At 36.7% G+C, this 21,365-nt stretch overlaps 1 protein-coding gene across 1 annotated transcript in view; it reads right to left on the reverse strand.

Moving 5' to 3' along the window:
- The window catches only part of mettl8 (methyltransferase 8, methylcytidine), a 24,766-nt gene continuing 3,401 nt past the window's right edge, over window positions 1-21,365 (reverse strand). The window contains exons 2-10 of the mRNA XM_049484556.1: window positions 19,508-19,684; window positions 19,226-19,317; window positions 13,333-13,658; window positions 13,126-13,175; window positions 11,414-11,474; window positions 9,802-9,941; window positions 4,014-4,120; window positions 1,356-1,421; window positions 1-1,206 (exon numbers count right to left, since the gene is read on the reverse strand). Of these exons, the coding sequence (XP_049340513.1) occupies window positions 1,070-1,206; window positions 1,356-1,421; window positions 4,014-4,120; window positions 9,802-9,941; window positions 11,414-11,474; window positions 13,126-13,175; window positions 13,333-13,658; window positions 19,226-19,317; window positions 19,508-19,653 (1,125 nt within the window). The 5' untranslated portion in view covers window positions 19,654-19,684 and the 3' untranslated portion in view covers window positions 1-1,069. The remainder of the gene's footprint in view (window positions 1,207-1,355; window positions 1,422-4,013; window positions 4,121-9,801; window positions 9,942-11,413; window positions 11,475-13,125; window positions 13,176-13,332; window positions 13,659-19,225; window positions 19,318-19,507; window positions 19,685-21,365) is intronic.

Here is a 21,365-nt window from a genome sequence, read left to right on the forward strand (position 1 = left end):
AATAGTAACATTTAGCATTTTGTATAATATGATTTATATCATCTTTTTTGCTCTAGTATGCCTGAATCAGTTTTAGTTTTTAATTCTGCTGATGCTGATTGCTGTCCATCTTTTGCTTCACTCTCATTTTGAATCAATTGTTTTTATTGTTTCTATTGTAACTATACCCCATCCTCATCTTTTACTTTACACACTGCCATTCTTAAGTGTTTATTTTCTATATATTCTTTGTAAGATGTTTATTCATCGTATCTTTTCAGGCATGTGAGAAATAAATGTGATTGATTTAACCTAGACCTATTTTTTTGTTTATTATTATTTAAAGCAGAAGTAAGATCCCCCGCCTCAACCCTCAATAACTGACAACAATCAAAACACTAGATTAAAGAATTGGAAGACGTGTTTTGTTTATACCATTACAGCATCCAAAACATTTATTATATTTCACTTTCATTGAAAGTCAAAACACTGTTAATTTACAAAACAAAAGAAACAAGCATTTAATAACTGATAAAGAAAAACATTGAATGAGACGGTGTGACCAAACTTTTGACGGGTACTGTATGTGAGATCAGGTTTCAGTATAAATGCATCACTGATTTACAAATTATAGAAAGAAAAAAAAATTAATAATAAAAAATCTTGGAATCTCCCTATTCCAACAGAAAGCAAAAACATAACATGTCGAAAGAATATAAAGACAACCATGTTTTGCATACAATGAGGTCAGTATATTTCAAAGGAATTTATCATGGAGAACTTTTCATTACTCCACTGAAACTAAAGAATTTTAAAGTACCAGTAGTAGGTATCGTATAAGATGTAATGCTTCCCAGTTCTTCCTAGTTCAATGTAGAAACTAAGCAGCAAAAACAACCTGTTTTGATGATGCCATGAACAGAATAATTCACAATACAGAACAGAACATTCTGTAAATAAAGCATTTTTTCTGTTTACACACTGACAGAAACTGCAATGAGATATAAAACATTAAAATTGAGTGCTCCAGGTGGCTCACGCTTATCCTCATAGTAACCCAAAAATAAAAAATAAAAGAATGAAGGGATCTTTATGGTTTCCGATATTTGCTCTGGATCCACACCCTGCGCATCACCACTTTCTTTCCTCTGTTCACCTGTAGCCTCTTGTCCTCCAGGTTCTGAATCTCCTCCAAACCAGCATCTGTGAACATCTGATGTACCTCCCCTGAGGAAACAACAAAGATCCTTTACATATTCTGCATTTCATGATCAGTCAGTATAAGCTTAAAATGAAGCTGTACAGCAGTAAAACAGATAATCCTAAAGCAATCACAACACATTTGTTTCAGGTTTCAGGATATTTTTTTGATTTACCTTTTGTAAAAAAATACACGCGGGTTCCGTCTTGTCTTGTGTAGAAATTATCTGACAAACACTGACCTGCAAATACAAAAGGGGTTTTACAACGATTTTATGTTTGTAAGTAGCTTCAGAACTTAATTTTGGCAAAAAATAGAGCATCCTGTATTAAATGTATTTATTTAATAACACTGTGACATCTTCACAGAGTTGTTTTTATCCCCTACTCCATTCTTCTTTGTGTGCCGAAGACATATTATGGGATTAATTTAACCCTTAACATGTAACTTAGCCTGCTTATTAAATCACTTACAACTCAGACATCCACTTAATCTTTTTCACTCTTGCAGACTATGCTGAAGCTTTAATCTAACTACTAATTGTTCAATTTGTTGTTGGACATATGTGGTGTTAATATAATTTTTATTGTTATCATAATGCATGTTTTCACGAGAAACACACTGAAAGGGCTGCAAACACATTGTAAAATTACAGCAAACTCAATTTGCATTACCCATGTGCAGCAACAGAGGGAGCTCTTCATGCTGCAGACTGTGATACCATGACAACAAGGCTGGAGGCAGAGCGAGGTAGAGGTCTGAAAAATCTTCATTTCACATTTTGTGTACAAATAACACACACCTAGTGATGTTACAGCATTTATATGTAATTTATAAGCTAAGTATAATGTACAGTGGCAATAAAAAATATGTGAACCCTTTGAAATTTCCTGATTTTAATGGGTCATAAAATGTGACCTGATCTTCGTCTATGTTAGGGGAGTGCCAATTACACAAAAAAAAGTTACGATCATTCATGTCTTCATTCTCATAGTGCAGGTGGAAAAATATGTGAACCCTTGTGCTAATTACCTCAAAAAAGCTAATTAGATTTGAGTGTTAGCATAGCTAACTTTTTGAGTTTGCACTTGAAGGATATGCGTATGTGAAAAATGCTGTGCCAAAAAGAGCTTTCAGAGGATCTCCCCTGTAAAGGGTTTCAAACTGACCTACAAATGGATACAACCAGTGATTGATTTCAGGGGTTAATCTACTTTTTTCACTACTATTTTAAATGTTGAATTAGTGTGTTCAGTAAAAACCTGCAAGATCATAATTGATAAATTATTTTATGCACCTTATATTTGTAAATACCCTTGACTTCGATAAAGGTCGGGTCACATTTTAGGAAAAATTCATGTAGAAAATTAAATAAAATTACAAAGAGTACTTTTTCTTGCCGCTGCAGTTTTGAGTAGAAGCGGATGGGTCTCTACTTGTGAGTTTTGGTTCATACCAAAGGTTCCGCCTCCAGGTTTGAGGTAGTTTTCTTTGCCAGTATAACCTTTGGCTTGCTCTCTTGGAGTTACAGGTTTGTTTCTTGTTTCTTTTGTCTCATTTCTCCTTTTCACATCAGGTTGTAAAATGCAATACCACTTAAAAAAAAGGTTTCTTTGATTCTACCAAATTGAAAACCTCTGGAATATAATCATGAGGAAGATGGATGATTACAAACCATCAAACCAAGCTAAGTGACAAACGTTATCCACTGGTGGAGAAGAACATGTCAAGATGCATGAAAACTGTAAAGACTAGGATTATTCTACCAAATACTGATTTCTGAGCTTTATAAATATGAATTTGTTTTCTTTGCACTATTTGAGGTCTGAAAGGTCTGAATATTTTTTGTTATTTTAGTCATTTCTCATTTTCTGCAAATAAATGCTCTAAATGACAATATTTTTATTTGGAATTTGGGAGAAATGTTGTCTGTATTTTATAGAATAAAACAACAATGTTCATCTTACTCATATACCTATACCTATATATAACATATATAACATATACCTATAAAAAGCAAAATCAGAGAAACTGATTCAGAAACTGAAGTGGTCTCTTATTTTTTTCCAAAGCTGTGTGATTTGCAATCTGAAAACATAACTTAAGCTAAATTTTTAAGATCCATTAAGCAGAAATTATGGATTTTTAACTCATACAGAAGTCCCGCCTTCTCTTACACTCAACAGATAAGGTAGGTTACATGGCAAAGTCTACAAAGTCTACAATGCAAACTCCACAGATAAGACAGGGTTAAAATATCCATGTGAACACAACAGATAAGATTGTCTGAGCTTGTGAAAATGTGTGAGTGTGTGTGTGTGTGTGTATATGTTGGGTGTGGATTCAATCATTATTTTTATTTTCCTGAATACAAATCAAACAGTTCATGTCCTCCACACCTTTAGTTTCGTTATGTTTGTGTAGTTTTTACGTCTATTTTTATGTCTATTCCTGTTCCTGATCTGGAATTATTATTATTAATTATTAATTATTAATTAAGTGGAGTAGAGACTGGAAAGCCCTCAAATTTTCAGAGTGTAAATAAGTTATTTTACCTAAAAAAAAAAAAAAAAAAAAAAAAAAAAAAAGGTTTTTGAATTACCTACACCAGTAGCCCATATACGGGACAAGGCATCGCAACTTAAGGGGTTAAAGGTTCTCTAAGCTTGCACAAACTATATCCTGTAAAAAAAAAAAAAAAAGAAAAAAAAAAAAAAAAAAAAAAATATATATATATATATATATATATATATATATATATATATATATATATATATATATATATATATATATACACACACACACACACACACACACACACACTGTAAAATACCTTTTTTAAATCGTAGCTGTGCTAAATCATATCTGCCGTAGTCTTTGAACAGGATGCTTCCTCCGTGCTTCAGATAGCTAGCCAAACGATTCACCACTCCTTGCAGCCTGTTTTGATTAGAAACAGCAACAAACATGCAGTCCAATGAAACAATGTGCAGAAAATAAAAGATTAAAGAGATTGAAGAGTACAATGAAGAGATAAATGTACTACAATGTTTTCTTCAAATTGACATCTAAAAACATGAACATAATTAAAGCCAGAAACAAAATAACCTAAATTAATACAAAAATCAACTAGGGAACTAAGGGACTAGATTTAACAAACTAGAAAACAGCTCCCACAAACAAAATATCTCTTTCTTTAATGCACACAGCGTATCATTATTCTGAGAAATACACAGTTTTTGTCTCAGTAATGGTCATCTTCATGGTTGTTCATTGAACTGTGAGCAGTGCTTTATACAGAAAGACAAATAGTCTGTTTAGAGTCACATACTATATATATATATTTGTCTTTCTTCTATGCTTCTGTATAATCTGAGCTCGTAACATCATCCCAAACTCTCCTTCTAATGAGCCCAAATGGTCAGAGCAAGACTGCCCGACTCTGTAATAATGAAAGACTACGAAATAGGAGACCTCCATGAGATCATAAGGGGGGAAGATAGAGTAGTTTATAATTAGAAAATCACATACAAGACAATAAACCGTGCCAGCCTCAGCTGCAGACTATCAAAGGGTTATCAAAGGGTTATTCAAATCTGCATTGAAAACACAGTGTTTGGAATTCTTAAATAATTAAACAATCAATCTCAATATTGGTAAGCTGAAAGTAGTGTAATAACCAACATAAGTCATTTATTTATATAAGTGTTTTGCTACATACATAACATACATCCAAAATGATTGCCACCTGCTTTAGAATGTATTAAAATGGCATTAAATTACAGTAAAACTCTCCATAGCCATAGGGATTTTTATTTGAAAGTACAGAAACTGGCACTGTGCACTGATGCATGCAGCCCCTTCATGACTTCAAGCATTGTTCCGATTACTTGGTGCGATACAGAGCATTCTGACAGTACTATGCTAAATTAAAGCTTTATCAAGGCCAGAGAAGGCCAAATTTACACAGAGAAAGACAGCCAGGCTAAGGCTAAGGCTAAGGCTAAAGCTAAGTTACCTCACATACAGCCACTATCCTAAACCTGTACAGCTAATACATTTTAGTGTAAAAACAGATTTGTGAAGAGGTAATAAACTAAGTAAACGCTTTATATAATATGTAATTTAATTATTGCCAGCAGATTGTAAAAAATAAACACTCTTTTTCCAGTTTTGTCTGTCATCATGAAGAACGCACAGTACGCCCTATAAATATTGTATAGTGTTTTAGAAGTATTTCAATGGTAACTGTAGTCTTGCTTGCTTTCTAATAATATTCCAATAATAATTTTAATGTTTGTCAGGATTTCTAGACATTTGATCTCAGGACACTATTCAACATATAGATCTGATAGAAAAACCTAAAAAAAAATCACTTTTGGTTCTCTGGGAGTATCAAATGTAACTGCTTTTTTGTTAGCAAGAAGACTGCAACTGATCATGTGCACAGTAAATGCAATCACTCTAGCTTGTTTCTAATTGGAGGAATTCAAGATGTTACATCTGTCCCATGTTACAACTGTCCCTGGTCTCCCCTATAGGAATTAAATCAATATACAAACATTCTATCTAGCTTAAACAGCTGATCTGTGTAAACTATGCTGTGAAACAGCATGTTCTAAATTATTTTCTAATAGGGGACCAATTTATAAAAATACACATTAGCTAATTCAGCCAACCTTAGTTCAGCCACACCCTCTTCACAACTGCAGGTCTGGGTAGTGGTTCAGCTATGCAAGCTTTTAATATGAGGCAAAACACAGCCAGTCAGATCCGTCTATACAGTTTATATCAGTCAAACAATCTATATCTTAGAAGCTCCAGCTTAAAGACACAGTAGCAGAAACACGTTTTTCAGTCTTGATCAACGGAATATGGCAGTGTAAAATTAATTATTTAATTAGTTTTAGAACAAATAGTACATGATGTTCCTCTTAAGAAAACATATAAAATATTTTAAAAACATTTAATATAGGGTATTTTGAGATGGCAAAAAATTGGGGACCCTTGTAATTCTAAAGGTCTTGCCACTGGGGGCGCCGAAGTAAACAAAACTTTAAGTCAAACGAGCACTGGACTTTAATATACACAGATTTCTCTCCTGAAAGCCGTTTATTTGGGTGAGTAAAGCTCTTTCGTTTATTTACAGTAAGCCTAGATTTCCACAATTTTGACTGAAATGGCCGAAAGAGGCCACCACGCTAACCTAGCAACAATGCAGCGCTAACAGTGCAGCTACAAGCAGAGCAGCAATGGAACTATTTTAAATTGAGTGTATTATTGCTTCATTTTTTCAGGCATTTAACCACTGAGCAGCTCAAACTGAAAGAAGCTTAAAAACAAGAGTAAAAAAAGAAAAAAGTATTACAGAACAGAATGAGAACTGGTAAACCGCCAGAATCTAGACAGGATTCTAATCCCAGTCTGTCTCCAGCAGCTCACTCTACATAGAGAAGCATTGCCGTGAGTTACACAGAGCAGACTCCTGAAGGCCTGCCTGCTCGCACTTAATTCTCTGGAAATGAATCATAAATACTTAAGGACTATGGCAAATATGTAAACCAACAGTGTCAAACATTCACACAGGGCAGAAGTTTCCAGAACATCTCTTAAGTGGTGAAGAAAGATCTCTGAAGTCTAAGCAAGGCAGAGGAATGTTTATATTTAAAGCGGAAAATACTAGAAACACCACTCAGGATGACAAACTATCAAGGTAAAACATGTTTGTTATCATCTAGCCTTATAAAATGTTACACATGGTATATTTATCCAAAGCCCAGTGAATGTGAAGTATAAATCTGGCTTTGGGATAACACAACAGGCCAGATTTATAAAACACAGGCCAGATATAAAAAACATTTATTGTGAAATTAAAAGCAAATCAGGTTCTTTTAACAAAACGGATGGCTACTGGCTTGTTTTACCATTCGCATGATAAATGAGGCTACTAATCTTTTCCCTCATTTGCATTTAATGTTGGAAATCCACAACAGAACACCACTCAGCAAAAGAAAATGATGTTTGTAGGGTCATCATTTTATATGCACTAGTAGAAACAAGGCCAACCAGATAAAACAGTTTTGATTTCAAATTAAACTTCTTCTTCTAATCTTCACTTCTGTATAATGCTAGTACATTTTATTGTGGATTTGATTTATTTAAGACTGTATTGGTTTAGTTAAAAATTATGTGTTTAAGAAATAATACAGACAATGTTCGTGCTATGTGTATCGAGTGTCTCATTGTGATTATACCGCGGCTCCATTAGCGCTGTTTATTGAAAGACATTGAGTTAAAGAGGATGCGGAAATACGATCTGTTTGGTTATAAACACTCCACAAGTTAAAATAGTTCCATTGCTTCTCTGTTTGTAGCTGCACTGTTTGGCTTGTAAGCGCTGCATCGTTGCTCGGTTACCTGTATGTGGCAGAGTAATTCATGTTAAATCTCTGAGACAACTTTTTGTATCCTTCCCCTATGTTCCAACTATGTTGAACAATCTTTGTTTTTAGATCATTTGAGAGTTGTTTTGATGAGCCCATGATGCCACTCTTCAGAGGAGATTCAAAAAGGAGAACAACTTGCAATTGGCCACCTTAAATACCTTTTCTCATGATTGGATACACCTGGCTATGAAGTTCAAAGCTCAATGAGGTTACCAAACCAATTTTGTGCTTCAGTAAGTCAGTAAAAAGTAGTTAGGAGTATTCAAATCAATAAAATGATAAGGGTGCCCATACTTTTGCACTGGTCAAATTTTGGTTTAATGCATATTGCACATTTTCTGTTAGTACAATAAACCTCATTTCAATCCTGAAATATTACTGTGTCCATCAGTTATTAGATATATTAAACTGAAATGGCTGTTGCAAACACCCAGATATTTAGAATTAAAAATGATTAAGATTAATAGGGGTGCCCAAACCTTTTCATATGACTGTACATGTAGGTTCCCTGGATAGTCTAATATAATACATTTGTTTCTGAATATTGCACCAGCATGGGTTAATCATTTTACATTAAACCAATAAAAAAATCCAATATTTAAGTATTTAGTATTTACTCAATAAAAAGGCTATGCAGTTGTTTTAAGTCCAGGATGAGGTTGTGTTTTTGTGTGTTTTTCCAACATGGTATGATACAGTAATGGGAGTTTAATGCCAGGACAGATTATATATTTGTTTAATACTGTATTTTGCAGGGTGTCAGATATATATTATAGTTCAGTGAGTGATATGGTATGATATATCTTTAATGGTAGATATCCTTAAAGGCTACACACAGCAAATTGTGTGAAAAAATGTGTGAAAGTGTTAAATTGTGTGAGTTTATTCTCCAACTTAATCTACAAGTTGAGTTGAGGGGAACTCTTTCCCATCAGTGTGAAGTCTTGCCCAAGGCTACCTTCTGTGGAGTGTTCCATTATATTTTATAAATGGTTGTTTGCCTAGCTGATGTGTTGTTGGTTATAAGAGCAAGTTACCATCTTCTGCACTGTAAAGTGTGGCAAAGTACTGGCAATGCACTAAGAACTGCAATGCAGGATTAAAGATGCCATTCAATGAAAAAATAAGCATTAGTATAAACTTGAAATGAGTATGAAATTGTTACTGTAGTAGAGGTGTGCCATATCGTATCGTACACAATAATATTGTCAACATTTTTGAATATTGTGAATGATATTATACCCTGAAATATTGTGCTATATCACCCACCTCTAATTATCACATCAGGGTACTACCTTTTTTTTTACTCTTTTCATCAAAAGAAAAATTCACACTGTTCTCATTTCCCATTATATATCTACTAGAGTCAAATTATATCTGTCCAGTATCATTTATTTTACTTTAATACTGGATATATGGAGATATTTGAAGTGCATTATTATTAGCATCATGACATTCTGGATCATTGACTTCTGTTACAAATCTGATAAAATTGTTGTATTTTTTTTAATATCTTAATTAGGGGTGTGTCATATCATGCCTTATCATATGCAATAATAACATAACATTTTCAGTTTGTTGCAGTAGTGTATTCTTGACATATATATATTATTTTATTGAGGCGATATCACCCATCCCTATACTGTAGTCAGTAATGATGCTTTTTGTTGTCATTTTTACTCCTAAATGTTCCAGGGTTTTAAAATATTACAATGTTTTTTAATAATATTAGTTTAATAACACTGTGAAGGAGTTTATGGTAAAATGATCTCCAGCTGAGATCTGTATTTTACTCTAGATGGGATAAATATTTTAACTCCCACAACAGTTCAGATTTAACTCCTGAACAGAGTTAAAAGGCCAAATCCCAGAAAAGAGTTAATTTAATTCTTGTCATAAAGTGTATTCGATGGTCGCGCATATAGACTTAAAATCAGTTTATTCCAAAAAACAGAATTTGCTGTGCAGTCAGCATCTCTCCTGGTAATAAAGTGTGTTTATCTAGCATAACAGAAATGTGTGAGTATGCAGGAAGTACACAGGCTATGTTCTAGAAGAAAATAAATTTAGGAACATTTTTTGTCAGACAAATAGGTGCCTGCAAAGTAGCAGATGATTTATAGGCCAATGCACATGTGACTGGTGTGCTCTACCCTCCACACCTGTGTATCCTACCTTTCAGGATGGATGGAGGACAGCACAAAAACCACGAGAATAACATCCAGGCTCCCAGGAGGAAAGGGAAACAGGGACGCGCCATCACAAACGTCGTGCACAAAGGCATGGCACACTGCTGGGTCATAGTCTGGATGCTCCTGTAAGGGTGCGAAAAAGAGCCTTTGTCCTTAAGTGACTTACTTAATGTACAGTTAGTTTTGAACTACATTACTACAGACTACATTATTTTTCCTCTGGTTTGTTTAAAGACTGGCTTAACTGCCTGTAATTGGTCTGAGATTCCGAACCATCCTTCATACTACAGATGAACCGGACCATAGTTCAGTAGATCTGAACTGAGACCACCTATTTTGATCCAGGCCGTGGTTCACAGCCCCTTTCCCCGCTGCTACTTTAGTTCTGACTGAATCTTGGGGGCCTGAAGATCACCAGCATCCAGTTTTGACTGTCGGCCTTGTCCCTTGTGATTTCACAGTGATTTCTCCAGATATCCTTCTTCTTGCAGTCTGTACAATTTTATGTTGTTTTTTTGCAGACTGGTGAACATTGGCCCAGCTTTGCTTCCGAGAGACTCTGCTATTTGTATATCGATACATGGTTTTAATTAATACCTCTTACTTGATCTTCAAGGCTTTTATTGTTTAGTTCATTTTTGTACTAAAATTCTTACTTTTAACACCCGTTTCTGAATAAAATACGTGTTTTTGTAATTTGTAAATCAAAATTGCAAATTCTCTTTTTATTTTTATATTCATCTACATTTTACACAGCATCCCAATGCAATTGGTGGCTGTAAATTGACTTTAAATACATTGTAATACAATTGCGATTATTAAAAATTAAACACCTTACAATGTGATTGGCTGTGAGGCGTTCTATAAGTGCCGTTATCAGCCGGTAATGCACTGTATTACTCCGCCACAGTAACCTAACCTAACCTAACAACAATGCCGCGCTTTCAATCCCAACAGTGCAGCTACAAACAGAGCAGTAATGGAACTATTTTAACTAACAGAGGACTCCCTCTTGTGTATTATTGCTTAATAATACTATATCAGATGACCTGTGAGATGAATTATTCTTTGCTGGACCTTCTGATGATTATGAGTCTCATGTATTAATGAGAAATACCTCATTTCATTACATAAATATATCCAAAAATTAATCTGTTCATCATGAAGCTTACATTTATTTTTATTTTTCTTAAATCTTGTTGGTGAGATGACTTGCATCTCCTTCAGCTTGCTGCGGACTACATTTCCCTGCCGCTGAGCAAACATATTCAGTGTGCTAGCAGCCTGCTGCTGTCATTTGATAAAAGCCTCTGCATTCTGACAGCATCAAATATCCACCAGGCCAACAGGCAGGCAGGCAGACACACACACACACACACACACACACATATATGGCAGCCATTTTGACTGACTGATCTTCTGTCAGCTAAATGGATGAGGATAACACAAAATGAAGGCTGGGAAGAGTCACTGTTGTCCTTCTGAGTAAATGACAGTTTACTCATGGGCCTCACTGCTGAATGTTGATAAGGGGCTGCACTGGTTACACCTGATTTCACATTAAGTAGGAACTGCAGATTTCTTTTTTTTTTTACCTTGACAAGCTGAATCGCTCGAGAAGAAAAGTCTATGCAGTACAGGAATGTGTCTCTCTCTCTGGAAGAAAAAAAAACAAATAAATCCCATACACTTCTTTTTCTGACAGGTAAATAACAACATTTCCATAACAAATATGAAGCAATCTTGAGAAAACAGGCCACTGTACACCAATCAGCCATAACATTATCACCATAAACAATGATTATCTTCATCTACAGTGGCATCTGTGTGCATAAATAGGCATGGATATATTAGTCAGTTCCTGAAATTGATGGGATGGGTTGGAAGAAGAAAAAAACTCTGATATGGGCCAAATTGTGATGACTAGACAAATGGGTCAGATCTCCAAAACATCAGGGTGGATCAAAGGTCTTGTATCTAGTACTCCAAGAAAGGGTTACTGACTAGTGGACTGGCATGGGATCAAACGCAACAAGGGTTCATTATTACAATCCATGGAGGCAATCTCACCTCACAAATTAGAGGATTGCTGGGTCTGCTGCTATCGTCTTGGTAACAGACACCACAGGACACCTTCACAGGTCTTGTGGAGCTCATGCCTTGATTGGTCAAGTTACAAAAGGGGGACCTACTCAATACTAGAAAGGTGGTTTTAATATTTTGGATGATTGGTGTAAATATTTTAGTTGGTTCAGTTTTAAAAGTCAGAATTACCGTATATCAGAAAAATATTAGTCAGAGTTATATAATCAATCTGCTACTTATTATTAATTGCCAAAATTTAATCTCAAGATTAAGTTAAAACCGTAATATTTTAAATTCAAGCATTATCACTTAAAGCTGATGTCCGTACGTTTTGAGATTTAGGGCCCTCTCTGGTGAGAATAGGTAATTGTACAGAGCATGCGGACCACAATAATATATTATCCCGACGGACAGTTCTGGTGGAAACAAGAGAGTTGAGGTGCACATTGAATTCTGCCGTGATTTGGGCAGCCGTGGTTTTATGTTTTTTTGGATACAATCCGGGTCAGCACCCGAACATTACTTTCAGACAGCTTTCTCTTGTGTCCACAGTTAATCCTGTTGGATGTGGTTCGTCCTTCTTGGTGGTATGCAGACATTGCCCTGGATACCGTGGCTCTTGATACATCACAAAGACTTGCTGTCTTGGTCACAGTTGCGCCAGCAAGACGTGCACCAACAATTTGTCCTCTTTTGAACTCTGATATGTCACCCATAATGTTGTGTGCATTGCAATATTTTGAGCAAAACTGTGCTCTTACCCTGAACCTTCACACTCTGCTCTTACTGGTGCAATAATGTGCAATTAATGAAGATTGGCCACCAGGCTGCTCCAATTTAGCCATGAAACCTCTAAAATGACAGGTGTTTCAGTTTCATTGTCTAACCCCTGTATATTATCTTGCAAATAGTAAAAAAAAATCCTCTACAATGTGTTGAGCTTCTCTCCTGCTAACTGTATTTGTGGTTTAGATGCTTTGTTTGTTCTCTTTAAGTTAATCCTTAAAAGCAGGGTAAAAACTTTTGGTGATACTGCTTTCAGCCACTCCAAGCTACTGGAAAGTCTTTTCCAGTAGCTTGGAGTGGCTGAAAGCAGAAGTGAAAGGAGCTGATAATATTTACATCTTTAAATGCCAAATGTAAAGCTATGTATTCAGTCTGACTTCTATGTAGGGTTTTTATAAGTGTTATGTATGCGTTTGAAACATGCAAGAGTTTTAACCTGATTGTCTTCATAATAGGGAATGCACTGTGGCCTGCACCACAGCCCACCTAAAGAACAATAAAAAAAACATACATCAGCATTTCACACAAAATATATCAGAGGCTTTAAATGACATATACAAGATGCTGGTCTAAAATGTCAAAAGGCAAATAAACATTGAATAAAACAGACATTTAAATCAACCCTGTAGAAAATATCAATTACCTCGAGTATCCTGAAGGAAGCATGTTGTCCAGGGAAAGCAACAGTTTCTTGAGATTTCACTGCAAAACTGTAACTGGTGTCCTGCTGCTGCTGCTGCTCCCTAAGTACTTCAGGGCTGTCAGAGAGTGATGCTATATGACTGCTTCCTCTGCTGACCTGGTCAGTGTCTCCACGCTTCTGCCCCCCTGAGGTATGGTCTGTCTCAGAGCCCGGGGGCAAGAGCTCTGGGAACTCAGAGAAAAGCCACTGTCGATTTTTGAAAAACTTGTTATGGTGCCTCTCATAAAATCCATTCCAATACTGGTGAGCATCTCTTTCATATCTGACTGGAACACACACAAATAAGAGCCTGCAATCAAATAAACTGGTCAGCCAAAACATTAATGCACAAAACTCATCTGTGAACATACAGCATGCTCACATTAGGGAGGTGCTCATTAATTATGTTAACATAATTATTTATAAAACATACTGTATATCAGTATTTCTCAAACATTTTAGGCAAAACTAAAACCTCCAAGTACCACCTACAAGCCATTTCACAAAAACACATGTAGTTACCACATACATAGTTATTTACACAGTAATCTAGACATATAATCCACACATATGCACCCCATCATATATGTGGAGCTTGCTCGCTTTTGTAGTCTGTAAGTTAAGTTAGTATAATTACAGAGGTTGGACAATGAAACTGAAACACCTGTCATGCTAGTGTGGGAGGTTTCATGGCTAAATTGGAGCAGCCTGGTGGCCAATCTTCATTAATTGCACATTATTGCACCAGTAAGAGCAGAGTGTGAAGGTTCAATTAGCAGAGTAGAAGCACAGTTTTGCTCAAAATATTGCAATGCACACAACATTGTGAAAATATGGGTTTAAGAGTTTAAAAAAGGGCAAATTGTTGACCAAGACAGCAAGTCTTTGTGATGCATCAAGAACCATGTTATACAGGGTAATGTCAGCATACCACCAAGCAGGACCAACCACATCCAACAGGATTAACTGTGGATGCAAGAGGAAGCTGTCTGAAAGGGATGTTCGGGTGCTAACCCAGATTGTATTCAAAAAACATGAAACCAGGGCTGCCCAAATCACGGCAGAACTCAATGTGCACCTCAACTCAACCACCAGAACTGTCCGTCACCACAATAAATAATTTTGTGCTGTAAAACCAGGTGTTTCAGTTTCATTGTCCAACCCCTGTAGGTAAGTTATTTGATTAGTTATTGTTTCTGGTTAATACAGTATTCTTACTGAGAATCTTAGAAGGATTTAGACAGAGAGAAATAAAAATGAAAGCCTAGCATAGTTATTAAGCTATTAACTGTAATGCAGAAACTGTAGTAAAGTTTTGGTGACTGACTGATTGATGCACATTATCATATCTCGTGGCGTTCAACAAGGTTTTACTGGACCAATGAAACTGATGTTAATGAAAAAACTGTAGTTCTGAGAGAGAAGGACTAAAATGTAGCTTACATATAGGTTCTAACAGCAGTAAGTAAAGTAATGTTAGGAAAATTACAGGTGGAAACTTTATACATTTCAATATTAATATTTCAATGCAAGCAGAGGTTTTTCTGAGGTCACCTTGGGATGCTTCGAGGACCACCAGTGGTTACCTGACCACAGTTTGAGAACCACTGATATATATAATTAATATATATAATTGTGACCTGTTCCCTCTTTAATTCATCACAAATTAAGGAGAAAAAAATGATTGAAGCTGATTCCAAGTGTTGACTTTGGATTTGGCTGTTTATGGGAATTCCCAAATATGCAGTTCAAGGCCATTTTTTGGCTCAAAAACAACACACCTATCAGAGAGATGGCAGAAACTTAGGAAATTTAGGAAACTCTAGCTTTATTATATCTATACTGTATTTATTATGTTATAATATGTTCACGTTTGTGGACGGCCATTTTGTTAAATGTTTGTATAGTTCCTTTAAAGACATATTGCCTACAGAATAGAACCCTTTGGAGTAAATAAATATGAACAGTGGGCATCATGCCTAATGCCAGGCAATAGCTAAAGGGGTATATAGCCTCCCACCATTGAGCTGTGGAGCAGGGGAACTTTGTTCTCTGAAACGATGGAGCTCCATCCAGTTCTTTTGGGTTGAGTCATGGACTTGAAGAGGAGAATAATCTTGCTGCTGAATGCAAGCAAATCCTCTTCATTCTCTTGTAAGTACTAATAATTAATTTACAGTTATTTTGAGGTTAAACCTAAATGCCTATATTTCAATGAGATTTTGACTGCTAAATATCAAATCTATTAGGGTATTGGGTCAAAATGACAAAAATTGTCACTGTTCCAATTTATTTACCAGATTGTTTCTTTTCTACAGACCTTTTGTCTATATATATATATATATATATATATATATATATATATATATATATATATATATATATATATATATATATATATATACATACACACTACTGTTCAAAAGTTTGGGGTCACTCAAACAATTTTGTGTTTTCCATGAAAAGTCACACTTATTCACCACCATACGTTGTGAAATGAATAGAAAATAGAGTCAAGACATTGACAAGGTTAGAAATAATGATTTGTATTTGAAATAACATTGTTTTTACATCAAACTTTGCTTTCATCAAAGAATCCTCCATTTGCAGCAATTACAGCATTGCACACCTTTGGCATTCTAGCTGTTAATTTGTTGAGGTAAGCTGGAGAAATTGCACCCCACGCTTCTAGAAGCAGCTCCCACAAGTTGGATTGGCTGGATGGGCACTTCTGGCGTACCATACGGTCAAGCTGCTCCCACAACAGCTCAATGGGGTTCAGATCTGGTGACTGCGCTGGCCACTCCATTACCAATAGAATACCAGCTGCCTGCTTCTGCTGTAAATAGTTCTTGCACAATTTGGAGGTGTGTTTAGGGTCATTGTCCTGTTGTAGGATGAAATTGGCTCCGATCAGGCACTGTCCACTGGGTATGGCATGGCGTTGCAAAATGGAGTGAAAGCCTTCCTTATTCAGAATCCCTTTTACCCTGTACAAATCTCCCACCTTACCAGCACCAAAGCAACCCCAGACCATCACATTACCTCCACCATGCTTAACAGATGGCGTCAGGCATTCTTCCAGCATCTTTTCATTTGTTCTGCGTCTCACAAACGTTCTTCTTTGTGATCCAAACACCTCAAACTTGGATTCATCCGTCCACAACACTTTTTTCCAGTCTTCCTCTGTCCAATGTCTGTGTTCTTTTGTCCATCTTAATCTTTTTCTTTTATTAGCCAGTCTCAGATATGGCTTTTTCTTTGCCACTCTGCCCTGAAGCCCAAAATCCCGCAGCCGCCTCTTCACTGTAGATGTTGACACTGGTGTTTTGCGGGTACTATTTAATGAAGATGCCAGTTGGGGACCTGTGAGGCGTCTGTTTCTCAAACTAGAGACTCTAATGTACTTATCTTCTTGCTTAGTTGTGCAACGCGGCCTCCCACTTCTTTTTCTACTCTGGTTAGAGCCTGTTTGTGCTGTCCTCTGAAGGGAGTAGTACACACCGTTGTAGGAAATCTTCAATTTCTTAGCAATTTCTCGCATGGAATAGCCTTCATTTCTAAGAACAAGAATAGACTGTCGAGTTTCAGATGAAAGTTCTCTTTTTCTGGCCATTTTGAGCGTTTAATTGACCCCACAAATGTGATGCTCCAGAAACTCAATCTGCTCAAAGGAAGGTCAGTTTTGTAGCTTCTGTAATGAGCTAGACTGTTTTCAGGTGTGTGAACATGATTGCACAAGGGTTTTCTAATCATCAATTAGCCTTCTGAGCCAATGAGCAAACACATTGTACCATTAGAACACTGGAGTGATAGTTGCTGGAAATGGGCCTCTATACACCTATGTAGATATTGCACCAAAACCAGACATTTGCAGCTAGAATAGTCATTTACCACATTAGCAATATACAGAGTGTATTTGTTTAAAGTTAGGACTAGTTTAAAGTTATCTTCATTGAAAAGTACAGTGCTTTTCCTTCAAAAATAAGGAAGTTTCAATGTGACCCCAAACGGTAGTGAACGGTAGTGTGTATATATATATATATATACAGTTGTGGTCAAAAGTTTACATACACTTGTAAAAAAAACATAATGTTATGGCTGTCTTGAGTTTTCAATAAGTTCTACAACTCTTATTTTTCTGTGATAGAGTGATCGGAACACATACATGTTTGTCACAAAAAACAGTCATAAAATTTGGTTCTTTCATAAATTTATTATGGGTCCGTGAAAATGTCACCAAATCTGCTGGGTCAAAAATATACATACAGCAACATTAGTATTTGGTTACATGTCCCTTGGCCATTTTCACGGCAACTAGGCGCTTTTGGTAGCCATCCACAAGCTCCTGGCAAGCTTCAGGTCGAATGTTTGACCACTCTTCTTGACAGAATTGGTGCAGTTCAGCTAAATGTGATGGTTTTCTTGCATGAACCCGTTTCTTTAGCACTGTCCACATGTTCTCAATGGGGTTTAAGTCAGGACTTTGGGAAGGCCATTCTAAAACCTTAATTCTAGCCTGGTTTAGCCATTCCTTTACCACTTTTGATGTGTGTTTTGGGTCATTGTCTTGTTGGAACACCCAACTGCGCCCAAGACCCAACCTTCGGGCTGATGGTTTTAAGTTTTCCTGCAGAATTTGGAGGTAATCCTCCTTCTTCATTATCCCATTTACTTTCTGCAAAGAACCAGTTCCACTGGCAGCAAAACATCCCCAGAGCATAATACTACCACCACCATGCTTGACAGTAGGCATGGTGTTCCTGGGATTAAAGGCCTCACCTTTTCTCCTCCAAACATATTGCTGGGTGTTGTGGCCAAACAGCTCAATTTTTGTTTCGTCTGACCAGAGAACTTTCCTCCAGAAGGTTTTATCTTTGTCCATGTAATCAGCAGCAAACTTCAGCCGAGTCTTAAGGTGCCTTTTCTGGAGCAAGGGCTTCTTTCTTGCACGGCAGCCTCTCAGTCCATGGCGATGTAAAACACGCTTGACTGTGGAGACTGACACCTGTGTTCCATCAGCTTCCAAATCCTTGCAGACCTGCTTCTTGGTGATTCTTGGTTGACTCTTGACCATCCTGACCAATCTCCTCTCGGCAGCATGTGATAGCTTGCGTTTTCTTCCTGATCGTGGCAGTGACACAACTGTTCCATGCACTTTATACTTGCGTATAATTGTCTGCACAGTTGCTCTTGGGACCTGTAGCTGCTTTGAAATGGCTCCAAGTGACTTCCCTGACTTGTTCAAGTCAATAATTCGCTTTTTCAGATCCACACTGAGTTCCTTTGACTTTCCCATTGTAGCTTTTGTAGCTGAGTCTAATCACTGGGTCAAATGAGCCCTATTTAAATGGGCTCATGAGAAGTCAACAGCTGTAGTCAATGAGAATCACTTACAAGAAGTGAAGAGGCCATGACATGAAGCTAATTTGATTGACACAACTCGCTACATCACCAAAATTGACAAATTTTGTTGCTGTATGTATATTTTTGACCCAGCAGATTTGGTGACATTTTCAGCAGACCCATAATAAATTTATGAAAGAACCAAATTTTATGACTGTTTTTTGTGACAAACATGTATGTGTTCCGATCACTCTATCACAGAAAAATAAGAGTTGTAGAACTTATTGAAAACTCAAGACAGCCATAACATTATGTTTTTTTACAAGTGTATGTAAACTTTTGACCACAACTGTATATATATATATATATATATATATATATATATATATATATATATATATATATATATATATATATATATATATATATATACAATATATAATAGTAAATGCTCATAGTTCATATCATTTTATTCAGTTCATATATGAATGGTCTGTAGTGAACTTACCTTGCTCTTCCACCGGAATCCGGTCTCTGGAGTTTTCCTCTGCTTTTTGTTTGGCTGTTTCAAACTCCTCAGGTGACCACTGAACATGATCCCTAAAGCCCATAAATATCAGGCATGAGTGAACTGCCTCCGTCAGCTTATCAGAAAGTTTTAGAGTGACCTCTCCATATGAATATGGTTTGGAAATGAATGAGATGAATCTAATCTCATGCAACTGCCCAACACAGCTTATTATAGTTCCTTAACTTCTTACAATGATTAGAATTAACAGGAGAAACGTACCACATATTATGCTGCAAGACGTCATCAGGGTTGGTGAGGATTCTGGCTCCTAATGGTGCAGGTGGCCGTCCACTGTGGAGTCTGAATGGGACGCATCTAACACCATGGCCTACAGCAGACACGGTCAACTTCCACAGTCCTCTCATCTTCTCTCATTAATTTGATAAAGCTGAAGAGCTACAACATGGCAATAAGAGTGATTAACCAACAGCCATTTAAAGTAGTCTTTATTTTTACAACCAAAAAATATTAACAACATATTCTTCACTACTAAAGGCATTATAAAAGTAACTAAGAAATGTTTTGCATTTACTTCTATTTACAGTAATGTTTCCAAATAAATTAGTTTCAGGAAGGGTCTCTAAACTAGCTCTAGCTTTTTAGTTGACTGAAAGATAAAACAAGGTTTCATTGGCTGATAATATTTTCTCGTGCCTGTTGCTGCGTGATGATGTCATAAAAAATTACTAGACATTTTAGACGTGGACAAAAGTTATGAAAAACCTACAGGGGGTGGTCAGAGCCACCCAAACACTCTTTTTATTAAAAATGTTTTGTTTTAAAATGACATTTCTTTCCAATGTTATTTAAATTTATCTTAATGACTAACCTTAATGACATAGCAAAAGTCATTGGACAGGAACTAATATTGTGTCCCATAACTTTTGCCACATCACATGGAAGCTATGCAGTTTATGCCGCCCGACCTGTGGAATATGCACATATGGGCTGCGTTAAATGAGGATATGATTTATGCCCGAGTCACATTTCAATTGTTTCCATGGACAATTCATGCATGGACAGATGCTGCCAGTCACAACCATTACCACCCAATGTGCTGCTGTCCACTGTGGGTGGTAATGCCTTTTATGGTGTATTCCTGGTACACACGTGACCCTGTGGGTCATGGAGCGTTAACTCTCCACACAACTTCAGAAACAGAACTTCCTATCAATCTGTAACCCACTATCAGGCTTCTCTTTAACTTTGATAATTCACATTGCCTTGCAATGAGCACAATGGCCCTTGAGGTAACACATGACTTTTGGCGTCACAGCATAAAGTGTAAAGGCACATATGAACTTTAACATGTAATCTCTATGTATATTCTCTATTTTCTTGGCATAATTATAAATAAAATAGGATCCAGCTTCTCTGTACTAACATCACCATTTTTTCCTCAGGACTCTGGCTAGCTCAAATTGAAACTTGCACATCAACCACAGCCCCCCCTTTATTAAACTCAATTTACTGAAGTTACTGTGGTGGCGCTAATCAAATAAAAAAGGGTATACCTGCAGTGAAGAAAAGATTGGTTGTCAAATTCTGTGAAATTGACACAAATAAACACAAAATTGTTATTGTTTATTTCAGAGTCTTTTAAGCATGGCAATGACAGTAGGTAAAGTGCCAGGTCACCTTCAAATTTGATAGTGATGCATTCAGAGTTTGGGTTGCCTTATGGTGCGCGTCCACTGGCACTTAAGCCTCGGCGCATCCCATTCCGCGGTGCATGCTGGGTTGCATTCGTTGAGCGCAGCCCCGCCCTCCGGCAAAAAAAAGTTCAGCAGATCTCAACTTTATTCAAATTAATCCGGTCGCCGTGCTGCATCCAACCAATCAGGGAACAGCTGGCTGCCACGTCATACACATACGAGCCTAACACACACAGAACAGGCGCCTTTGAAACACAGAAAAGAGGCTACAAATGGCAGAATATGGAGTTACAGAGCTATAGATTACAGTGAGGTTTACTAAAAATGTAAAATCTCAAACTTATGATTGACTACATCTGTTGCTTCATTTGAATTCAAAACGTCACGGACACGCCCACACGCGGCGAGCCGAGAGATCCGGC

Source organism: Astyanax mexicanus, chromosome 11, assembly GCF_023375975.1.
Source record: "Astyanax mexicanus isolate ESR-SI-001 chromosome 11, AstMex3_surface, whole genome shotgun sequence".
NCBI lineage: Eukaryota > Metazoa > Chordata > Actinopteri > Characiformes > Acestrorhamphidae > Astyanax > Astyanax mexicanus.